Genomic DNA, 23,628 nt, shown 5'->3' with positions numbered 1-23,628 from the left:
TAGCTCATTCCAGTTTTCACACCTCCCCGATGATGGATATTGAATAAATTTGTCTATTAAAATGCTTGTTAACTATCTGGATATTTGTGAAGTGGCCAAATTACTTGCTCATTTCTAAACACATTGTCTTTTTATTGATATGTGACATTTTTATGTTCTGGGTCCTTCATTGGATTTTTCCACTTCATAACTTGACTTCTCTCTTAAAGGTAATTTGATAACGAGTTAACTGTAATGACATTCAATTTATCATTTTTTTACCCAGATGATGTTTTTTGTGTCCCAATAAATCTTTGCCTAGTCTAAGGCCGGGAGATTGTCTGTTTTCTTCAGAAGCCTGATTATTTTACTTTCCACACTTAGGATCATGATCCATTTGGAGTTCATGTTTATGTATGGTATGAGGTCAAGGTTCACTTTTTTCCATATGTACATCCAAAATTATTTTTTCTGATTGATGGTCATCTCATTAGGATTTTGGTTTCCAAGTGTTAATTCCTGCGTTTTTGCTAAGTATTTTATCTTTCCCCCCCTTTTTAGAGACAGTGTGCAATGTGCGCAGTGAGGAGAGGGGCTGTCAAGGAAAAGGGAGAGAGAATCTTAAGCAGTCTCCACGCCCAGTTGCGGAGCTCAGTCTCATGACCCTGAGAACGTGACCTGAGCTGAAATCAAGAGACAGACACAACCAACTGAGCCTCCAGGGTACCCCCTTTTCTTTCACTCTTAAAGGGAAGATAGGGAGACAGTATAATCTGGAGGCAATGACAAAGTGAATAAGCACAGTTCTTACCCCCAAACAGGAAGTCAGGATCACACACCATCTCCACTAGGATTAACCCTGCCTGGACCCCTCCTATGCTCCAGTACAAATACCCGCAGTGAGCCAAACATAGAGCTTTGGTCCTCAGCCTCAACAGTCTGGAATGGCTGCCTCAAGACTGCTCATCCAGGTCATCTGTGGTGAAACCCACAGGTTAAATTATCCTTTTCTGTATCATCACAATGCCCACAGTCATCTTAGGGAGATTTCAGGAACAAAGCTGTATTGTTCAAATTAACGTTGAGGTGAATTGATTTCTTCTGCTCTCTTGTCCACTTGATCACATTCCAAAGTCTGGGCTACACTGAGGAACTTTACTTCCTAATCTAACAAAGCCCTTCTTGTAAGACCACCAAACTCTTTCCCTATGCTATTTCCAGGCCCTCTTTTTTTAAAAGGATTTTATTTATTTGAGAGAACACAAGCGGGGGTGGGGATGCAGAGGGAGAAGCAGGCTCCCTGCTGAGCAGAGAGCCTGACATGGGACAATTCCAGAACCCTGGACCATGATCTGAGCCGAAGGCAGAGGCTTAACCAACTGAGCCACCTAGGCACCCCTCTAGGCCCTAATCTTAGGAACAGTTACTAGCTTCCTTTTATCAAGGATTTGTTAGGCACTATGCTAAACACTTTAGGAGATTATTAATATTATTAATCATATACCTACTACTTCAAAGCCTTTCTTACCATCAGAAATCACACCATATAATGTCTGTTCAGCTGGGAAACAAGTTTCAGAGTCCTGGTTTCTTGTTCACTGTTGTATCAAAACAAATAGCCCAGTGCCCCACAACTGGATATACTCAATACACGCTCATTTTCATTGGCTTCCAGGCCTTGCCATTCCATCCTTCTCAGCAAACCAGTTAAGGTATAGGACTACCTGAAGGGAGATTCCCTTCTCAATCCTTGGCAGAACAAAGAGGAGAAAATAAAAAAGGGATTAGATGTGACTGATGATTAACTATTTTTACAATTTTTCTTTTAATATAGTTTGATTAAAACTTAGCATACCTAAATGTATTTCCTATTTCTTTCACAAAGGACCATATTGGAGATATTTTTGGTCCTCATTCTGACCAACTTTACTGTCTAATTTTTATCAGCCTCATCACTAAGTATCTCTTATGGTAGGAGGAGTTTCCACATTTGCTACTATCCCATCTGCCAGTTTCTTTTTTTTTTTAAAGATTTTATTTATTTGACAGAGAGAGAGAGAGAGACAGTGAGAGAGGAACACAAGCTTGGTGGGGGGAATGGGGGAAAGAGAAGCAGACTTCCCACAGAGCAGGTAACCCAATGTAGGGCTCAATTCCAGGACACTGAGATCATGACCTGAGCTGAAGGCAGACCCTTAATGACTGAGCCCCCCAGGCACCCCTGCCAGTTTCTTTTAATCCATGTCTTCAGAGAGAGTCAATTGATTGAAAAACTACCTAAAATAGCTTCACTGCCGTGGTGTGAACACTTTTGCCCACATGCCTCCACTACAGTCTTAGAAATTACTTTAAAAATGTAGTAACATTTTGCATTGCTAGGGCACCATTTCAATTTTCTACTTGATTTCCCATTATTTATAGCATAGATTAAGCTGCTCAGCAGAGAAAACAATTTAAACTCTTAGGAATAGTTATTGTTTTAAGTTATGTGTTATTTTGAATTAAGTGTTATTTTGAATTAAATGTTATCAGATTAAAAACATATATTGATAATACTGGTTTTCTTTCATCATCTGTTAGTGCTCACCAGAAGATTCTCCAAAAGAGATACCCTACCAGTCGGCCTCAGTCGTCCATGGATTGATAAGCGCCTCAAAGGAAAATGGATACTGAGGAATGTAATTTGATTAGCTTCAACATTCTTATATGTGTTCACAAGAAAAATCTTACAATAGCTAAAACAGTAAACTATCATCTGTATATAAACTTTCTATTCACAAATAAAATAGCCAATCATGTGACCTTGAGTTTAGCAACCTTTATTTAGCCACAGAGGGATGTTTTTTGATCCAGGCTCTAAAATTCCTAAGATTCTTGGTTAGACTCTTTGGATGTATCATGGCTCCTCTTTTCCAAATGAAGATAATGTAAGTATCTCGAATTTTCTAGAATTCTTTTTAAAATTTTTTTGAGGAAAATGGACAAGCATGACAGTAAACCGGTATTATTTTAGAATGTTCTTTATTTTGAAACTTACACCAGGACATGTGTAAGGCATGTTCACAATATCTGTTTGATGTACAAAACACATTTTCTCACTCTCTAGCTGCTCTTCTTTTCCTTTGTACCTGCTGCTACAAACTGGTCCCTACATATCTACCTACAGTTCTGTTCTTGTGAACATGTAGACAATGTTTCAGGGACCTGCAAGGAGAATCTGCCTCAAAATAAAGAGTGAGCATCTATAGACTAAGTCACTAAGACATCAAAACTCACAAGCAACCAAGGCTGAGGAAGGTGACCAAATTAGTTCACGAATCTGGGACTGTGAGCTTCCAGAGGAACAAAGAACCCAATGAAAACATTTTGTTGATGTCTGAGAGAAATGGAATGTGTCCAGAATTCACGTTTCTATATTTACCACTGACTACAAATCACTAAAGAGATCTAGTATTTTAACAGATTCTAATGCAGTTAAAGTTTTGTTCTCACACCACAGTATAAGAGTGCATGCATTACTTCGCACAAATGTCAAACACAGAACAAGTGAAACACAGACACCTAGGACGGCCTAACTACACAAGTGCCTCTTTCTGGTGGTGGGATAAGGGAGGGGAATCATAGTGACTATTTCCCTATGGTGCCTACTATGTGTTAGACAAAGATACCCAAACATTCGTCTTCTAACTCATGAAAAAGGACAAATGCTGCTAGTAAGAGTAAGATATTCAAAGAAGTTCCAAATGTGGGATTGGGTGATGAATAAGTAGCCTCAATTTTCAAGGCAAAAAAAAAGTCTTGGCTGACACTAATAAGAAATCAGACTCCATCTTTTGGGTGATGAAAAATAAGCTCTTTATAAATCTACTGGGGGGAATAAAATAATGAAATGAAAAAGCAAAAGCACATGGTGTCTCATGAAAAGAAGATTTGAATATTTTGGTTTAAATCAGGGGACAAGTTACCATTTACTAGAGATTATTGAAATGTGTTTGCTTAAGCCCATTTAAATGCAGAATCTTTGAGGAAAAATGTAGGCATGTTATAAGGAATACTGACTTGTAAAAATTTTAACCTGGGGGACTTTAATAGGTCAGAATACTTTAAATTCAAGTACTGCTTTGAGGTGCTCACAACACTTCCCAAAAGAAGCCTTCCATCTCAGAAGGCACCTCTGTAAGCAGCCCCAACAATTTAGAAATGTGGCTACACATAATTTTATTAGCCACTATTTGTTATTACTGAAGTGTTTAATAAGAGCAGGGGAATTACCATCAATTGTATTAAAGATTTCTACTTATTAGCATTGCGACACACAGTGCAAAGAATCTTCAAATGTTTGCTTTTTATACCAGAAGTAATATATTGTTATTCTTCCAATTCAACAAAACAGTAAATTACTCTTCAGTGAACTGTGACTACCTAGGAAAGCAGGCTGGCCTTTTCCAGAAGGTGCTGGCTACTCTTCTTACTGGAGATCCTGAGCAAGGCAGGCTGGGCAAGAGCTCTGCCCTTTCAGCCACTGCTTAAAGCACTGAAAATGAGAAAATGAAATCAGTCAGTGTCTTCAGGAACATGGGGAGCCTTAGTTCCCCCATCTTGCTCCTCAACAGACATGGTTAAGTTCACCTCCATGTCTGGTGGGGCCTGGAGCTGCCCGACACTCAGGATCACTGATGCCTACTCAAGAGAGGGGTGTGCCCTAAGCCCTAGGGACAAATCATCTTGCCTCAGAATCTGACCCATGGACTCTGGGCTTCCAACCTGATCTGAGGGGGACGGCCTTGTCCCTCCACTTTCCCTACACTCCAGCTTCAGTCTTGGCATTTCATTCCAGGGGTTGGCATTTTCTTGGTCCTGAGACTCACCCAATTTCTAACCGATTCTCTCTCTGCCTGATCTTGCTTCTTGTACCTCCCACCAGCCTCCATACCACATCCTTGACTGGAAACTTTCTACCCACTGTGGTCCCAAGTTGCTTGTGGCTGCCTTGTTGCTGCTAAGAGCTCGGTGTATGTGTTAAGTCTGAGAGCCCAAGTACAACACCCCTAAACCTGCAGGAGACAGGCCACACAAGAGACTGCGAGCTGTCTTGACTCCTCCTAGTAAGTGTATTGTTTTTATCCCTTTTTTCAAGAGATTAATAAACTGACATGGCAGAGACCTAACCAGAAGCAAGCATGGAGAATGAATGCCCACAGCATCCAAAATATTTATCGAAAGATCTTGAAAATTTCTAAGCCAGGATCTCCCAGGATCTAGCATAATGGGCCCAGTTAGGTTTAGCTTTTCTCCTCTAAAATGTTAAATGTACTTCATATACTGCACTAAATCGACAAAATGTTGCACTGTGCATCTATGCATCCATGTGTGTAAGAAAGTACCTTTCAAGAAACAAATACTGTTTTGAATTTCAGCACCGATGTATTTGAGGGAGCCAACTAGGACTGTTCTCCTCCACCCCTGATGTGATGGATGGAAAGGACAGTGCACAGAAGTGCACACCCCAGAGCCCAGGAGGCCTCTCCCCTTTTCCACAGCAGCAATCTTTGAAAAGGGAGACAATGGACACTGGCACAAGGAGGCTTATGCAGAAAGTGCTTTGAAAACACAATTAGTATTGACACCGAGGGAAAAAAGTCCCTTGTTATGTTCAAAATACTTAACAGTCAAAATGCATGATATCAGGATGGCCAAAGAGAATTCTTACCCCTTTGTGAAACTTGTGTCCACATTTTAGCACACGCACATTTTTGGATTTGAATACTTCATGGCATAGTTCACAGGAAGCTGCCCCCGATGCCTGTGGAGACAAACGTGTCCCAGTAATAAAGAATAGCCCAATTCCTTTCTATTACATAAGCTCTTTCTACAAGTGGCCTTTATATACTTTTGTCATTAAGGTGGCAAATTACTCCCAATTATAGCTAAGCAGGCTGAGGGAATAACTTATTTTTTAATAGCATTTCCTAAGAAAAATTACAAACACACAAAAAAGAAAAAATACACCTTTAAAGTTCTAATTTTCTCATAGGAAAAAATGTTTTATATGGCTAATAGGTTCCCAGGAAATTATTACAAATTTCTAATTATCCCAAACCACACCCAAACTATGGTATGAATATTATAAATTAATCACTCATCTAATTATCTAACAGTTGGGGACAGAAACATAAATTATGAAACATCCACCCCATGGACTATTGTGGGGCTAACTGAAATCATGATGGAAGTCCAAAAATCCCTGACACAAAAAGCTGGTGACAACAACCCTCTGAATAAAAGCAGGTTATAAAACAGTACGTATCATATAATCACATAATTGATTTTTCTGAAATAAGGAGAATGGGCATAGAGAGAGATACCTTATAAAGAGCCTGGAAAGATCTAGAATGCAAACAGCAGTTACTTTCAGTTAAGAGATTTAACTTTTTTCTTTGCTATTTTCTAAAGTTTCTATGAATGTGGATTACGTGTGCAAATCAAAACAAAACAAACTGATGGCTCATTCAGCAAACATCTGAGGTCAGGGATTGTGCGGCCGCGAGGGCACAGAGCTGAATGGGAGAGTTTCCGGCTCAAGCAGCACACAGTCTGGTGAGCACAGACAGCACTTTCTGTGAAAGCAGACCCGAGTGCCACCCAGGACACCAGGTACAAGGTCCCCCTACAACTCCCGGCACCTACACACACTGCACCATTATTTTCCAACTCCTCCTCCCCTCCCAACTCTGAGCACCTGAAGGCCAGGAAGCAGTCCTGTTCATCTATATCCTTAGCAAATGGCACAGAACCTGGCCCCAAAATGATTCTCCATAAACTGTCAGGCGAGTGAATGAAAGCAGCCCTGGCTGTGGGATTAAGGTCAGGGATGCAGATGGGGACAGTGTCTAAAGGCTCTGAAGACCCTGAACTGCTGACTAGGTTTTCTGTCTCTCCCCGGGCACTGATGGGGTAGATACAGTAAAATGAGGTGCTCTGTCTCCACTCTGTGGCCCCTGAGGGGAGGGTCAGGGAAGCAACGGAAATGTCAGTCCCATGGAAGGGCAAATTAAGGCCTCTGCAAAGCTCAGAGCTAGGTTTGGCTTGAAAAACCTTGTTAACTGGACTTATTTTTATTAGCATGAAAAGATGGACACATACATTTCTAAGTAGGAAAAAAAGACACAAAAAAAGTATCATTTTGACTAAATTCACATATAAACACACAGACAAAGGAGTTTAGAAAAATACATACTGATATCATAATACTGGTTACCCGAGGGTGGGTTTTGGGGTTCTTTAAAGGCTTTTAATTTGTATTTGCTACTATGAACAGTATACACACTGCTTTTGTAATTTGAAAAGATTAAGCAAACTACTTTTAATTTTTAAAAAACTAACTATAATTATCAAACTAAGTCCCAGTTTGAAGGCATAGTCTTCTTATAAGTCAGCTTTTACAACTTTATGATCGCCAACAACCATGAAGCAGAAAGTACTCTCTCCCCTGACGGTGACTGCATTCTATCTCAGGTGGGGGTGGGGGGGTTGTCAGGGAGGACGCTCTGAGAATCCGGCCGGCGGGAGGGCCACACAGCACCTGGGCCGTCAGCAGCCTGGGGAGAGGGAGGCACTCCGGCGGGGTCTTGAACGAATGCTCCAAATGCTCCGCGTGCTCCTAAGCGCTCTGACTGGAGTCAGACGCTCTGGGAAATGAGTGTATGTGGTTTGGAGACTATCCAAAGAATGGTAGACAAATGTAAAGGAGGAATAAAAACACAAGTTCACACAAAGATTTGCTGTTTAGTTCAAGCCAGCAAACTAGTATTCTGTGCAATCAGGGATCGCTGACTCCACTGCGGGGCCAGGAACTCTTCTAATTTTCATTTCATTTAAACTCTGATACCAGGGAGCCCGAGTGGCTCAGTCAGTTAAGCACCTGACTTTGGGTCAGGTCACCATTGAGTCCTGGCATCAGACTCCCTGCTAAGCGGGGAGTCTGCTTCTCCTTCTCCCTCTACTCCTCCCCCGACTCAGGCTTGCTCCTGCTCTCTCAAATAGATACATAAAATCTTTAAAAAAATAAACTGGTATCACAGTTGGACAAAAGGGGAAAACATGCTTTATACCAGAATTTAACCCAGAGCATGCAGCCCTGAATGGCCTCTTTCAACCACATGTTTGGTTCCTACTACACAGTCCCTAGCATCAGCTGGGTCCAGGTGGTGAGGGTTAGGGAACTGCATGCTACACACCCAGACCGAATGAAGGAGTGCTGGCAAGCGGCATGAATCATCTGTGCCTCGGTTTCTTCGTTATAAAGACAAGTATAATGCCTTATCAACTGAGATAACTACCACAGTATTTTATGGGGGGAAAAAAAACTATGTAAAATTAACATTCTTACTGCCCAAAAGAACAAAGAACATTTTAAATCTGTATATCAAATTAAGGCAAGTTTAGCACATTGCAGTGCCCCTCGCCCCATTAAGGCACTCGAGGGGAGAGAGAAGGGAAGCTACCAGACCTGCCTGAACACAGAGTCAGACCCTGACCCTTCTATTCCAGCACGTCATCCACACAACAGCCACAACAAGCACGTATGATCTGAGCTCACAGTGCGACTAAATGACAGAACGAGGTCTGGGATTCCAAAGCCCATAGTGACACGGAAATAAAATGATTCAAAAATCATTTTCCCCAACTATTCAAAATATCACACTTAATATAAAAATTAACTTGTATTTGACTGTCAGTAGGCCCAGTTCCTACAATGCGGCCAGAACTCCCCTGGTCTCTCTAGTGCAGGGGCGTCTCCCAACAGGGACCCACAGATACCCACAAAAGCAGAGATGACCTCACTGTTTCACAGACTGTTCTAATGGGACACTCAAGTACATCTAAATTTCGTCTCTAATATTTTTTAAAGATTTATTTGTGAGACAGAGTGAGAGTGAGTGCACACAGACGAGTGGGAGAGGGGCAGAGGAAGAGGGAGAGAGAGAATCTCAAACACACTCCCTACTGAGCACAGAGCCTGTCAAAGGTCTTCACCCTGAGATCATGACTTGAGCCAAAATCAAGAGTCCATGCTTAAGTGACTAAGCCATCTAAAAGACCGTAATATTTTTTTTAAAGTAGGTTCCACGGCCAACACGGGGCTCAAACTCACAGCCCCAAGATCAAGAGTTTCACTCTCTACAAACTGAGCCAGCCAGGAGCCCCTGGTTTCTAATTTTAAGATCACATAAATTAGGTCTAGAAATGAAAAGAATGGGGCTAAATCATGGATTAACTATTTTGTACATTAAAAAAACAAAACTGACTCCACTGTCACACATGTAATACTCACAGGGGAATCTTCTGTCTTCTGTCCCTTGGTTTTGGGTGATGGTCCAGCAATCACAGAGGATGGACCCTGGGAGGCCCTGGTCATAGAAGCAGCAGAGTTGGCCTCAGATAATTTCTTATCCTTTCCTGAATTTGAATTTGGCTACAGAGATAAAGTGGGTGGGGAAAGAAGCAAGTTTAGTGACCCAGATCTTCTATCTTAACTGAAGAGTTCTCCAGACTTTGGCTGGATACAGTTGTGGGGTTTTTTTTGTTTTTTGTTTTGTTTTTTGCTTTTTCTCATTCTCATATTTTATAAACAAAGTGGACCACTTTATTGTAGCTGGATCAAACACTGACCTTTCTCTTTTTCTGTTCATCCAGAATGTGTTCTGTCACTCTTTGGACAATTTCATCAATACTCAATCCCGAGAGTGAGTTCTTGTTCTTGTTTCGTACTTTTTTAATAAAACCAGCAAGCTCAGTGCTTAAAAAAAAAAAAAAAAAAAAAAAAGGAAGTGGAGATAAATGACAAGAGAAAGTCAAAGTTTTCTACTATGTGGAAATATTATGTGCCCATATTAACCCAACACCTATAAGAAAGAAACCAAATACACACAAACAAAATTAAACAATGGTAACTGTACATAAAAGCAAGAGAATCACTCTTTACAAGTAGTTATGAAAATTCCAGTACTATTTCTAAATATTTATTTTACTAGAATTTCAAAATAACAGAACAGTTTAATCTGCTAGATCCATCTGGGATATCTGTATCTACTTTGAAACCGAATTTCATATAGGCTGGATATATTGTAGCTTTATGCTAAATCAATGACTGATCAGACAACACTGGTTCTGACTTGAAATCAGTAAAATCTCCTTTACCTAGGGGGAAACTAGATTTGTTGACTGCCTCCTTAAAAAAACCTGACAACAAGGTTTTCAAAGCCTGAATATTTCACAAGTACCAGTGGATGGAATTAAACCATTAATCAATAGGAACTTGATATTTGGAGCACTAATACCTCAAATGTTTTAATTTTCAGAAAATCAGGATGCATTTCTATTCAGTTGTTTAAACTCTCCCCAATTTAGTCAGGATTGCAAACCATTTTATTTGTAAGGTACTTCTGGTAATTATAATGAGCATTTTTTTTTTTTTAAAGATTTCATTTATTTATTTGACAGAGATCACAGGTAGGCAGAGAGGCAGGCAGAGAGAGAGAGGAGTAAGCAGGCTCCCTGCTGAGCAGACAGCCCGATGTGGGGCTCGATCCCAGGACTCTGGGATCATGACCTGAGCTGAAGGCAGAGGCTTTAATCCACTGAGCCACCTAGCTGCCCCTATGATGAGCATTTTTTACAACTGACATGGGGACTGCTATTGCGAGAACTTACAATATTTCTCAAACTTAGGGTAGATATGCCAATGGCATATACTTATTTTTAAATAAGCAGGGCTCCACCAACAGATGCAAAACATTAATTCTAGCCAATTATAATTTAACCACTACTTTGTTTCAAAAGTGTAATTTTAAAACTTGCAACTAATACTGTATCAAAGACAGAAATCACATGGGACAGAGTACAGAGGGTCATTCTGGGATGTGGATTCCCCTCTTCCTAGCTGTATCCCTGAGACACTACCTTCACTGCTTCTCTCCTTGGCTGAGACAGGGAGCACTTCTGCTCCCTCATACCAACCTGGAGACTGAGGCCAGGGGTTGTGGTGCAAACACTCACTGGCTTAGATAAAGCAGCAATCTCCACCCTAAGGACCCTCTGTAACACACCCACAGGCCTGATTCACTATCAAATCACACCTAGTCCTCCCAACATCACACCTCTAACAAATCAGAGGTACTAGCAAGGTGTAATTTGTTGCTGCCTTCCTTGCTAGGTGGTATTTCCTCCCCCAAATGATACGAAACTAATGCTCTGCAGTTTTGTTTTTTCATTTAGGGACTTCATGCTAGGACTGGAGCATGTTACTGACCTCATCAAAATATCAGCAAATTACCCTAGGTTCTGATGACTGTGGAGTAACCAGGATTCAGTGTTTTCAGTCTAGATCCACACATCAAAAAGTTGGTTTAAAATGCTCACCTCTATGTTTACAAAAGAAAAAAAGAAAAAAATGCAGCACCTATCTTTTCTGAGTAAAACAACTATGGAGTTGTTTCCACTTTAGCCCCTAACTGGCCATAATGTTATCTGATCAGGAAACCTCAGTTCAACGAAGTATTTAACAGAGTCACAGGCACTTTATATCCATACCTGTTGTAACATGGGAATACCACTGACAGGTGCTCGATAATACTATTGAACGGCTTTTTTGGAGACTGGCTTGAGCGGGTAGCACGTCCTAGAAGAACAGGTAGTTTCTGATCAGCCACAAGGCTCTGTTTGGGCGGAGTTTCCTGGCCCGTGCTCTTATACTCTGGCAGCTGGGGGACTTCGGGCTGATGGTAGAGCGATCCTGTTAATGGTGGGGAGGAAGCCCCCACTGGGCCATCACTGGCAGAGACCAGACCTGAATCCTCAGGAACTGCTGTTTGGTTTCCAGGCCCATGACTCGAAGAAGTGGAGGTTCCGTGATCTTCATGGCCTGAAGACTCAGGAAGTCCCGCAGGAAGAACCTGGGAAGAATATACCATAGTCCTTGGATCACTACGAGAAACGTCCGTGCACAAGACTGACGATTTAGCATGATTGTAATAAAACTTGGGTGCTCAAGTGCACAGGAAACTTAAATACAATAAACTAAACAGTTTTGTTTTGAGAAAACTGCTCTTTATCTTCACTTTAAAATGAGCTCTCCTGGGCTCCACACTGCTGGCCTCCCGCCCACCTCTCTGCAGCCCCTTCCCAGGCTCTCCCTGCAGTTCTTTCTTTCTTTTTTTAAAAGATTTTATTTATTTATTTATTTGACAGAGAGAGACACAGTGAGAGAACGAACACAAGCAGCGAGACGGGGAGAGGGAGAAGCAGGCTTCCCGCTGAGCAGGAAGCCCCATGCGGGGCTCGATCCCAGGACCCTGGGATCATGACCTGACCCAAAGGCAGATGCTTAACTGACTGAGCCACCCAGGCGCCCCTCTCTCTGCAGTTCTTAATGCTTGTCTGTGCCTTAATGTGGATGTTCCCTAGGACGCTGCTGGGGTGGAGATTCACGTTTTTCCCCAGGACATTTCACATTCTTCCATGCCTCAGTGACTGTGCTTAGTACTGATAATGCCCACTTTTTAAATGATTCTAGTCTTGAATGTGTTCCTCAGATCCAAACCTACAAATCCAAACTTCCTCTTAGGCAAATCCAAGGCCATTTAAACTCAGTGTCTTCAAAATCAGGCTCAGCTCAGTCTTGGGTGTCCCCCTCATGGACAGAACACCAGATTTGACTTAACTCCCCCAAATACACACACCATGCCCCACCCCATCTCACAGGCAGTATAGTTCTTTCCACTGTTCATCCTAAATACCTCTCAAACCTGCTCTCTCCCTCCAGCCCGACCCCCACTCTCTAAGCCAGGACACAGCTGTTGATGGTGAGCCCCTCTCCCACTGCTCTCCATTGTGGGCGAGCTGATGGCATCGCCTTACTTGAAACCTATATTGGCTTCTTAGTGACCTCAGGAAAAGCCAAACTGCTAAACACACCTTACAGAGCAAGGTTCCCTTCGTTCTGGCCCCTGGGTACTTTCATGATTTTTCTCACCAAAGCCCTCCTCTGTCACACTGAACTTCTTTTATATCCATGAAAGAAGTATTCTCTGTTTTTCTAGCCTCCAAATATGCTGTTTCTTCCATTTGAAACACTCTGACCCTCCAAGTATCACACCATCCACCCTTTCTCAAACACACACCCATGTCTTCCTTCTGACTGGTTAGTTAATTCCTATTCCAGATCTCTGACTCACCGAGACCTCCAACAGGGAATCTTCTGCTGAGGCCCAGACCTCTAGGTTAGGTTAATGCCTTCTAATTTATGCTGCTAAAGCATTTTTTTGCTCCTATGCAAAACCCTGGCACACTTTACTTATAATTATGGGCTTAATGACTCTCTTTTCCCAAACCCATATGCCCTTTGAGGGAACAGACCACATCTAATCTTGATCACCACTAAATACCCAATGAATGAATGGGGGAGAAATGACACACGAAGCTAATGGTTTTTAGGGACACTTATTACTTAAGTTCCTGGAACCCTAAGAGTTCCCAAGGCTTAGATATTAAAATTCTTTTGTTGGGGCACCTGGGTGGCTCAGTGGGTTAAGCCTCTGCCTTCGGCCCAGGTCATGATCTCAGGGTCCTGGGATCGAGCCCCATATCGGGCTGGGCTCTCGGCTCAGCAGAGAACCCGCTTCCCCCCCTCTATCTGCCTGCCTCGCTGCCTACTTGTGATCTCTCTTTCTGTCAAATAAATAAATAAAATCTAAAAAAAAATAAAATTCTTTTGTGTATTTATAAAATTATATAAGATACAACTAAAAATTAATAGCAAACATTCTACTGAGATCTCACATTTTTTTCCCTTCCATGTCTGCCACTAAGAACTTAGAAACACATACTCTCTAAAATAAAAAAAAATAAATAAAATAAAAAGGGGGGTCTGGGTGGCACAGTCAGTTGAGCATCTGACTCTTGGTTTTGGTTCAGGTCATGAACCCCTCACAACCAACCCCTCAGGGTTGTGAGACAGATCCCTGCCTCAGGCTCTGCATTCAGCACAGAGTTTGCCTGTGATTCTCCCTCTGTCCCTCCCTGCCAAACTCTCTCTCAAATAAATCTCAAAAAAAAAAAAACCAAAACAAAACTGAGAAACATAAATAAGTGATCTTTAATTCTACATCAAACTCTACTATCTTACTCAGTTCAACAGAGAAAAATGTTTTTCTTTTTTTTTTAAGATTTTATTTATTTATTTGTCAGAGACAGAGGGAGAGAGAGCTAGCGAGCACAGGCAGAGAGAGAGGCAGGCAGAGGAAAGCAGGCTCCCTACCGAGCAAGGAGCCCGATGTGGGACTCGATCCCAGGACCCTGGGATCATGACCTGAGCCGAAGGCAGCTGCTTAACCAACTGAGCCACCCAGGCGTCCCGAAAAATGTTTTTCTATGGAGAGAAGAAAATGGATCTCAACAGAGTATATTACTCAGTTCAAGGTGACCAAACTTTTTTTTTTAAGATTTTATTTATATGACAGAGAGAGATCACAAGTAGGCAGAGAGGTAGGCAGAGAGGGAGGGGGAAGCTGCTGAGTGGAGGACCCCAGGACCATGACCTGAGCTAAAGACAGAGGCTTTAACCCACTGAGCCACCCAGGCGCCCCAAGGTGGCCAAACTTTTTAATGTTTTATTTATTTTTTTAAAAGATTTTATTTATTTATTTGAGAGAGGAAGCACAAGCAGGAGGAACACAAACCTTTTTATGTTTATTTTATTTCAAAATTTTTAAAAGATTTTATTTATTCATTTGAGAGACAGAGAGAGCATAAGCAGGGGGAAAGGCAGAGGGAGAGGGAGAAAGAGACTCCCCACTGAGCCGGGAGCCCGATGTGGGGCTCCATCTCAGGATCTGGAGATTATGGCCTGAGCGTAAGGCAGATGCTTAACCATCTCAGCCACCATCTGAGCCACTCCAAATTTTTTTATTTTTTATTTTTAAAGATTTTATTTATTTATTAAAGAGAGAGGACACAAGCAGGAGGGGCGGCAGGCAGAGGGAAAGGGAGAAGCAGGCCCCCTGCAGAGCAGGGAGCCCCATCCAGGGCTCGATCCCAGGACTCTGAGATCACGATCCAAGCGAAAGGCAGACAATCCACCAACTGAGCTACTCAGGAACCCAAACATTTTCTGGCAGGTGAAACCACAATAAGCTTGCATGCTTAGTATGCAAGGTACTGGCTAGAATGAGACTTTCAAGATCAAGCTCCCGAGTGTAGTTACCTATGTTAAGGAGACTTAACACACCTGACAGAAGGGTCACAGGGTGAGGCACAAATGTGGGTGGCCCTGACTGGGCTTTTAGGAAGAGGCAGAAGGTGGAGGGTGAGGCTGGTGCTCCAGGCTGGGGAACAGCCCAAAGATCTGCCAGTGGCAGGAAGGTGCTAATCAGGATGTAAGGAAAAGAGTCTCCTTACTGCAGACTATTTCACAACCAGAAGATTTTAATGTCCCCACATATTCTGAAACCTACCTCTAATCAACTCTCGAATAGAGTCCCTCTTTAAATTCTTATAGTCAGATCTCCTTTGGGCTTAATTCTTTTCAATGTGGTATTGGCTGAACATCTGCTCTGTGCCCAAGTAAGAAATACATACTCGAGAATACAATAAAGTGATACTCAGTGTAGCCAAATTTTAAAGTCCACAATACAGAAATAGTTTTCCTTTACTGTGCTGCATATTTTAAAATACAGAGCCAGGTTCAGCAATCATTGTTATTCAAAAGATTCAGCAAATACCTTAAATTAGCAGTAAAATACAACAGATCAGACTAACAAAACCTTTGTATGTCTCAGGTATAGCACTTTTTTGTCTATATTTGATGAAAAAACAAATCTTAATTTTGGTCCTATACCCACAGCATCTAGGAATAAGACTTTATCTGTAGACAGAGTTGGTCTAAATCACAGCCACCCGATCCTCTTGGATTATTCATTCACACACAGGAAACACATACACCAGTATCCAGAGAAGAAAGCAGAGGTACCAGCCCTGTGTTTACTATAGTCCTGTCCTCAGACACTCGTGTAGGAAGACTCATCTTCCATTTATATAAGAATGTTTATTATAAAACCTAAAGGGTTAACCAGCAGCACCAATAATGAAAGCACTAAGGCAACTTATTAATCCATTTTATCCCCACTCCTAGAATACAAACAACAAGCATCTAGTCTGGCCAAATAAGAAAGAAACTGTGGTTTACTGTTCCATTTTCTTTTCTTCACATGGACAAAAAGAAAAAAGTAAGAAAAAAAGAAGGTGTGACAGACTTACTGTGCTGCAGATAGGAAATGAAAGCTGGGGAATCTCCACTTTAGGAAGTTCACTGAGCCGAGAGCCATTTTTAATTGCCTGAATTTGTTCTTCATACTGAGACTGTAGGTAGAAGGGAAAGTATTAAGCTCGTCTAATAAATTCCCAGGGAAAATCAGCATTGTGAATTAATACTTTTTTCTTACTAAATATTTACAAATGGTCAACACTCTTCCAGGAAATTTAACAGAGATGCAAAGTATCAGAACAATTATTTCTTGAAAGAAGTTGAAAATTAGATATTAATTGGAATGCTCTACAGCCTTATCAAATATAACTTCTCTAATTTTCTCAATTACAGGCAGAGTTTAAGACATATAATTAAGAAAACAGCATTACTTTCAGGAAAAACTTTTAATAATTACAACAAAAAAATACATATTGCTTTAAACAGTTCAAAAAAGAGTTTCAGTGACACTAACCTACCTCCTGAGAACTATAATCAATCATATAGGTTTTGAAAGAATTACAGAATATTTTATAACTTACCTTTGCTTTCTCAGTTTCTTTTCTAACCTTAGAAAGAAATGATTCCCATGAATGGACATCAGACTCCATATCAGGGTAAGTTGCAGAATCACTGAAACAGCAGAAAAACATGAAATCGCTTACTGTCTACTTCAGAAATGTTTTTAAAAGTTAAAAACACTAAAGTGCACATGAAAACATGTAAACATGAGAAAGATTACATATACATTATTTTCTTAAAGATTTTATTTGACACAAAGAGAGAGACAGCAAGCACAAGCAGGGGAAGCGGCAGGCAGAGGGAGAGGGAGAAGTAGGTTCCTTGCTGGGCAAGGAGCCCGACATGGGGCCCGATCCCAGGACCAGGGAATTATGATCTGAGCAGAAGACTGGCACTTAACCAATTCAGCCACCCAGGCCCTCCAGAAAGATATATTTAACATAATCACACATGCAAAACTATTTTTCTTAAAGATTTATTTATTTTAGAGGGTCCAAAAGAGTGCTCACGTGTTGGGGGAGGGACAGAGGGATAAAATCTTCAAGCAGACTCCCCACTGAGTATGGAGCCCAATGTGGGGTTCCATCTCTCAACCCTGAGATCATGACCTGACTGGAAATCAAGAGTCAGATGCTTAACAGACTGAGCCACCCAGGTGTCCCACATAGAAAACTATTTTTAAAGAATTATGTATCTTGCAGACTCACCAGTAGAAACACTTGAGGAAATCTGATTACTGATCAACCAAACTTCCCGAACTGGTGGGCAGACAGCATATTCTCCTGAATTTTAGTTTCTTGCCCTAAATTTGAAGATCTGACCATTTTTCATTTAACATCGTCATGTTTAACATCAAAGGCTGTTTTTACGTTAAAAAAAATAATAAAAGGGCAACCTGGGACACTTAAACATTTCAATAAAACCTTACCCTTACATTATGGTAAAATAAAGGATGAGGCCTAACAGACTGTAAGTTTTTATCTCAGCACCTTTACTAAAAGTGACAAACAAGCTTTCCATTCCTAACTGGGAAATCAGTAACATTATCAATCCATGGTTGTGTCAGTTCTCATTATATATCTTAAGGAAAAACCAGAACATTCCTTTTACATCTTTTCTCTTTCATTATCCATTGGTGGATTGAAAGAGTTCATACAAAATCCCTAAGAAAGAAGCTACATGTACTGTGGTGCTTCATGAGGAAGTTGACACTCCCAGATGGAAGGGCTGCGAGCTCCGTTTCCAGAGTTGCCATAACGTGTAGCCCATGACCAGATGAAACACCAGCCTTTCGGATAAATCCACTGCAGCTCCACTGCAGCTGTACCAGTCTTGTCATTCGAATCAGCATATTAGTTTTCTCTCATTAGAAACGTTTTCTCATGTGAAAAAACTGTATCTTGAAAAATCAAGAAATAAAAACTGTTAGAACTTTTTCCATGACCCTCAGAGGGTCAACACTGAGAGCTGAAGTATAAAGTAAAAAGCACAGAGAAGGATAAAAAACCTGACTGTGGAATATGATAAAGAGACCAGATGAAAAGTAATCCCTTGTGTGAAAATCCACACAGAAAGTGCTGAGGCTAGACTGAAGAAGACCCTTTAGAACTCCCAGGTAAACCTTATTCCAAAAACAAAGTCAAACAAAAACAAGTAAAGATTATGGAGATTTGAGGGCGCCTGGGTGGCTCAGTGGATTAAAGCCTCTGCCTTTGGCTCAGGTCATGATCTCAGGGTCCTGGGATCGAGTCCCGCAACGGGCTCTCTGCTCGGCAGGGAGTCTGCTTTCCTTCCTCTCTCTCTGCCTGCCTCTCTGCCCACTTGTGATCTCTGTCTGTCAAATAAATAAATAAAATCTTAAAAAACAAAACAAAACAAAACAGATTACAGAGATCTGAAAAAAGGACCACATGTGAGTATCTTTGGAAGTGACATTGCATTCTGTCTACCACTAAAACTGTTAAGTGACTATTCTTATATAAAGTAATTTTTTAAAAAGTTTGAAAATGTGATCATCATTCCAGAAATTTATTGCATGGAAATGATTAATGATGTGCATAAAAATTTAGCTACAAGGAAACTCACTGAAGTGCAGCTTTTATTAATAGAATGTGCAAATAACCTGACTATACCATCACAGTGTTGTTTAATAAATCACAACACATTTGCATGCTAGAACACTATCCAATTTCACAAAATTAGGTTAGAGAAATGTAATTATTGACATGAAAGTGGGCTTCCTATATATTAGTTGGTGGAAAAAACCCATAAATTTTATTTTTTTTTCAAACATTTAATGATTATGATTTATTCCAAAATACTAACTAGTTACACATCAATTTAGAATTACGGATAATCTTTATTAGTTTTGTTTGTATATTTTGATATTTCTACAATTGAACATGTATTGACTGTTTAACTATTAAAACGGGTCTTGGGGCGCCTGGGTGGCTCAGAGGGTTAAAGCCGCTGCCTTTGGCTCAGGTCACCATCCTAGGTTCCTGGGATCAAGCCCCGCATCGGGCTCTCTGCTCAGCAGGAAGCCTGCTTCCCTTCCTCTCTCTCTGCCTGCCTCTTGGCCTACTTGTGATCTTTTAAAAAAATAAATAAATAAAATGGTCTTGAGGCGCCTAGGTGGCTCAATCAGTTAAGCATCCAATTTTGGCTCAGGTCTTAATCTCAGGGTGATGAGTTCAAGCCCCTTCTTCCTCCATGCCCAGCCCACATTAAAAAAAAAAAAAAAAGGTCCTGTCTAATATAAACATTTTTTTCTCAAATCAGCTCTAACCTGAATTTACTAAATGACATGCCAGAACGAACATCTGTGATACCACACAGTACCTGCCCAGAAGCTTCAGGCTCTTAAGATACCCTTCTGCCTGTGATTCCAGGATCTGTAATTTGTACACAACCATGTCCTTCCAGTTCTCAAGCACAGATACCTAACATTAGATTAGAGAGTGTTTAAGTATTTTAAGATAGTGAAACAAACTATTTTAGGTTGTTAAAACCTAAACATTCTGAACTACTTTCAAGTTTCTTCTTAAATGACAGATGATGACAGAATCACTAGAACCTGGATTATGTCATAATTTCACACAAGTGAACAGGAATTAAACAAAACTGGATTTAAATACAGAGTAGCATAATGACAGTAAAATTATTTTACCTTCAATGATACATTTCCTCAGATAGGGAACTTTCCACATGGCTTACTGCTTGAGCCATGTATGAGCACGGAGCCAGGCTACCTGCATGGACACACCTGATGTGTATTACCTATGGTCCTGTTCCTGGAGAGCGGAGGGCCACGGGCGTGCAGAATAACCCCAAGGCTGCACCCTCTCAAATTCAAAGGCCTCCGAGAAGTTGCTTTAATTATGAACTTCAAAAGCCTTTGGGGCAGGTTTTTAAAACTTTAGACTCTTTAGCTTCCCGATAAGCCTACTGGCCATTTTCGTTAAGTCACTACAGAAATACAGAAGTGCTTTGTTTTAATGCAGGTGTCAGTCCCGGACCCACGAGGTAGACGGGCTGGCCAAATGGTGGTAAATGGGACCTGAAGAAGTTTATGAATACAGATGTGGGCATAGGACCCAAAAATATACGTACTTTGATTTTCTTCCCCCTCTTATCCTTAGAAGCAACTGCACAGCCGATATTTAATCAAAAGTGCATCTGTGGACTACGTAAGCTAAGCTTTTTTTTTTTTTAATTTCCCAGAATAATCACAGATATAAACACCAACCAAGAACACTACTTCTCAATGGGAAAAACAAAGACAGCCATATTTTGGGAACTAAATAAAATAAAGCCAGAGGTCATTATTTTGATTTTTGTCTTAGCGGTGTCTCAAACAGTACACTGACATTGGTATATGTTCTTCTGGGGGGAAAAGCATATTCTTTCCTTTTGAGAGTATATTAATAGTACTGGCAAGTATGTTTTATGGTTGGCTACTTCATGGTATATCACTTAATTACATATGATAAAGCCATTCTAAGTGTACAGCATGGAAAAGGACTGAACTACAATAATAGTTAAGCAGATCGCAAAATCTGGTGTACATCGTGAGTATAGCTATGTACCACAATGTAAGTTTAAGGGTAAAAAAACGTGACAGGATATCCCCTGGACTCCACACCTCTTGGCAATGCCGTTATGACTCATATATAATTGAAGAGAAAGTAAACATACGTTGCCGTAACTGTCCATCACCAAGTGTCTTAGACTCACCTCTGCAGCCACAGCTCTTTGAAGACTCTCTTCATAATTCTCCTTCCCTTTCTTTATACATTCTTCTACTTTCATTTTCTCATTTGTCAATGTATTACTGCAAATATTAAGGAAAAAAATTCTTGAAAACAAAACCAAACCAAACCAGGGAGATAACCAAAGGCCTAGCTTTGAATCATGCCACAGACAGACTTACATAACATCCTCTAAAGTACCTTCTTGCCTAGTATCTGACTATTGAATACTCAGACTCATACGTCCTTTAGGCACTTCACAAATGATCAAAGGAACATATAAAATTGTTTGGTGGAAATGCTGAGAAACCGGTTCGTCCTTTTTATGAGGGCAGGTGGAGTGCAATCTGACTCTATCAATAAGCTTTACAGAACATTCCCTCATCCTTTCTGTCAGAAATTCTGTTTTGACACACATTACAAGGAAATAACTCAAAGGAAAAAAGTGATCTGTACAAAGTTATTCATGGCAATATGTTTATAAGAGTTAAAAAGAGAGGCCAAGAATCATGACGTGAATAGAAATGTATACGTGAAATAATATTCAACAAGAAATGCGAACACAACTGCTTAACTACTGGATACACTGGCCACCAGTATGTAAACACATTATTTCCGTTAATAAAGATTAAAACAAAAACATTTTACAGGTTCATAATAAAAATCTTAAACTTATTACTGTAGAGCAACAAACTACCATAGCAAAGTTGAGATTGTTATTTTAAGTAACTCGAAAGAAAGGTTTTAAAAAACACAGTTTTAGTTTCAGAATTCAAAAGAAGAGTAGTCAACAATAATAAATTCAGGATTTTTAACTGACGATGTGAAATAAAGTAGTAGGAACATCATAAAATAAAAATACTCAAAGAATAAATGTATTTACATGTTACTTTAAAGAATAAAATAAAAACAAGAGCAGAAACACATAATTATTTTTTAAAAATAAACAAGCTACAACAATAGACTTAGAAGCCTAATGTGCTGGTGCCTCTGGTATTAAAAGTATAGTAAGACAATAAAAACAAATTTAAGCTTAATTTGCCTGATTTCAAGGGACTGATCCAGAAGTAATTCATGTTCCTTTTCCTTTCCATCATTTTCCTGGGTGCATCTATGAAAGAAAATCACCAAATTTCAATTAATTTTCAAATATTTTTATTTTTTATTTTTGTTTTAATTTTCAAATATTTTTTTTTAATTTTTTTTTTAAAGATTTTATGTATTTATTTGACAGAGAGAAATCACAAGTAGATGGAGAGGCAGGCAGAGAAAGAGAGGGAAGCGGGCTCCCTGCTGAGCAGAGAGCCCGATGCGGGACTCGATCCCACAACCCTGAGATCATGATCTGAGCCGAAGGCAGAGGCTTTAATCCACTAAGCCACCCAGGCGCCCCTCAAATATTTTTAAAGACACGATCCCACACAGTAAATTCTACCTATATCCATTCAAACATTTTTTGAATTCTCTGTAAATTTCTACGTTTTTATTTTATTTCTACTATCTTAGAAACAGGCAAATAATTCGGGTGGGTTTCCTTTCATGCCTGGAGGGCAGAAACCTTTTCTTCACCCTGGGTCATATGTTTGAGTGTAGACCATCCTATCTCAGTTTACTGCAAGGAAAGCCCCATGGGTTCAACGTGACCCAGAAGAGTGCAGGTGTTGTTGATTATGATTGGCAGAACCAGCAGCTCTCACTCAAAATGAAAATAGCCTTCTAGTCTTTAAAACAGAACTTAAAGCCCAGTTAATACATCCATCCAGTCTGATACATACATACATACATACATACATACAGTCTGATAACCCTACAAAACAAAGTGTGTAAGTCTTCGATTTTAAAGCAAAACCCTGGAGACGCCTGGGTGGCTCAGTGGGTTAAGCCTCTGCCTTTGGCTCAGATCATGATCCCAGGGTCCTGGGATTGAGCACCGCATCGGGCTCTCTGCTCAGCAGGGAACCTGCTTACCCCTCTCTCTCTGCATGCCTCTCTGCCTATTTGTGATCTCTCTGTCTGTCAAATAAATAAAATCTTAAAAATAATAACAATAATAATAAAGCAAAACCCTGTACAAGATGGACTCTGCCTTTCTTTCATTCTCTCCCACACAACTTTTCATCATCTCTACTTGCTAAAAATTCTAAGAACCTAAACATTTAAATGTCATTTTCACTTCTTTTGTAAAATACGTCCTCCTCTAAGTACTCAATACTGGACAGCCATCATTTCTCATATCCTTTGTACTTCTCTAAGAGATCCAAAAGGTTCTAAGATTTTACTTTAAAATCTAAATAAAAAATTTATCTGGAAATAAGAAAAATCTGGAAAGTTTAAAAAAATATATACATAGAGAAGTCTGTAACTTATCTTTAAACAGAAAAAAGTAAGAAAAAATTAATAAAGTGAAAAAAAATCAATAAAACCTTATTCCGCAACAGAAACAGTTAATTTTTATGATAGTACAGAAAATATTTTTTAAATAGCCTCATTTATTTTATCTAATTTGATAGTAAACTTGAATTGAGTATACAAAAATATATATTAAATATAAATAATCGTGAATTTTTGAATAGCTTA

At 40.1% G+C, this 23,628-nt stretch overlaps 1 protein-coding gene and 1 long non-coding RNA gene across 2 annotated transcripts in view; one reads left to right on the top strand and one right to left on the bottom strand.

Annotated features, from left to right (window-relative positions):
* Positions 1 to 160: 160 nt before the first annotated feature.
* On the top strand, positions 161 to 2,643 carry LOC116597320. The gene is made up of 2 exons (XR_004288557.1): positions 161 to 209; positions 2,560 to 2,643. It is a non-coding gene; the product is annotated as an uncharacterized LOC116597320 (long non-coding RNA).
* A 340-nt stretch (positions 2,644 to 2,983) lies between these two features.
* TTC3 (tetratricopeptide repeat domain 3) overlaps positions 2,984 to 23,628 on the bottom strand; it is a 124,636-nt gene continuing 103,991 nt past the window's right edge. The window contains exons 37-46 of the mRNA XM_032354787.1: positions 22,094 to 22,162; positions 21,038 to 21,134; positions 19,643 to 19,743; positions 16,822 to 16,912; positions 16,294 to 16,395; positions 11,572 to 11,933; positions 9,652 to 9,778; positions 9,314 to 9,454; positions 5,690 to 5,782; positions 2,984 to 4,513 (exon numbers count right to left, since the gene is read on the bottom strand). Coding sequence (XP_032210678.1) covers positions 4,448 to 4,513; positions 5,690 to 5,782; positions 9,314 to 9,454; positions 9,652 to 9,778; positions 11,572 to 11,933; positions 16,294 to 16,395; positions 16,822 to 16,912; positions 19,643 to 19,743; positions 21,038 to 21,134; positions 22,094 to 22,162 — 1,249 coding nt within the window. The 3' untranslated portion in view covers positions 2,984 to 4,447. The remainder of the gene's footprint in view (positions 4,514 to 5,689; positions 5,783 to 9,313; positions 9,455 to 9,651; positions 9,779 to 11,571; positions 11,934 to 16,293; positions 16,396 to 16,821; positions 16,913 to 19,642; positions 19,744 to 21,037; positions 21,135 to 22,093; positions 22,163 to 23,628) is intronic.

The sequence above is a fragment of the Mustela erminea genome, chromosome 1 (genome assembly GCF_009829155.1).
Source record: "Mustela erminea isolate mMusErm1 chromosome 1, mMusErm1.Pri, whole genome shotgun sequence".
Lineage (NCBI taxonomy): Eukaryota > Metazoa > Chordata > Mammalia > Carnivora > Mustelidae > Mustela > Mustela erminea.
The sequence above is the reverse complement of the archived record's forward strand: the minus strand, read 5'-3'. Positions and strand labels throughout refer to the sequence as shown.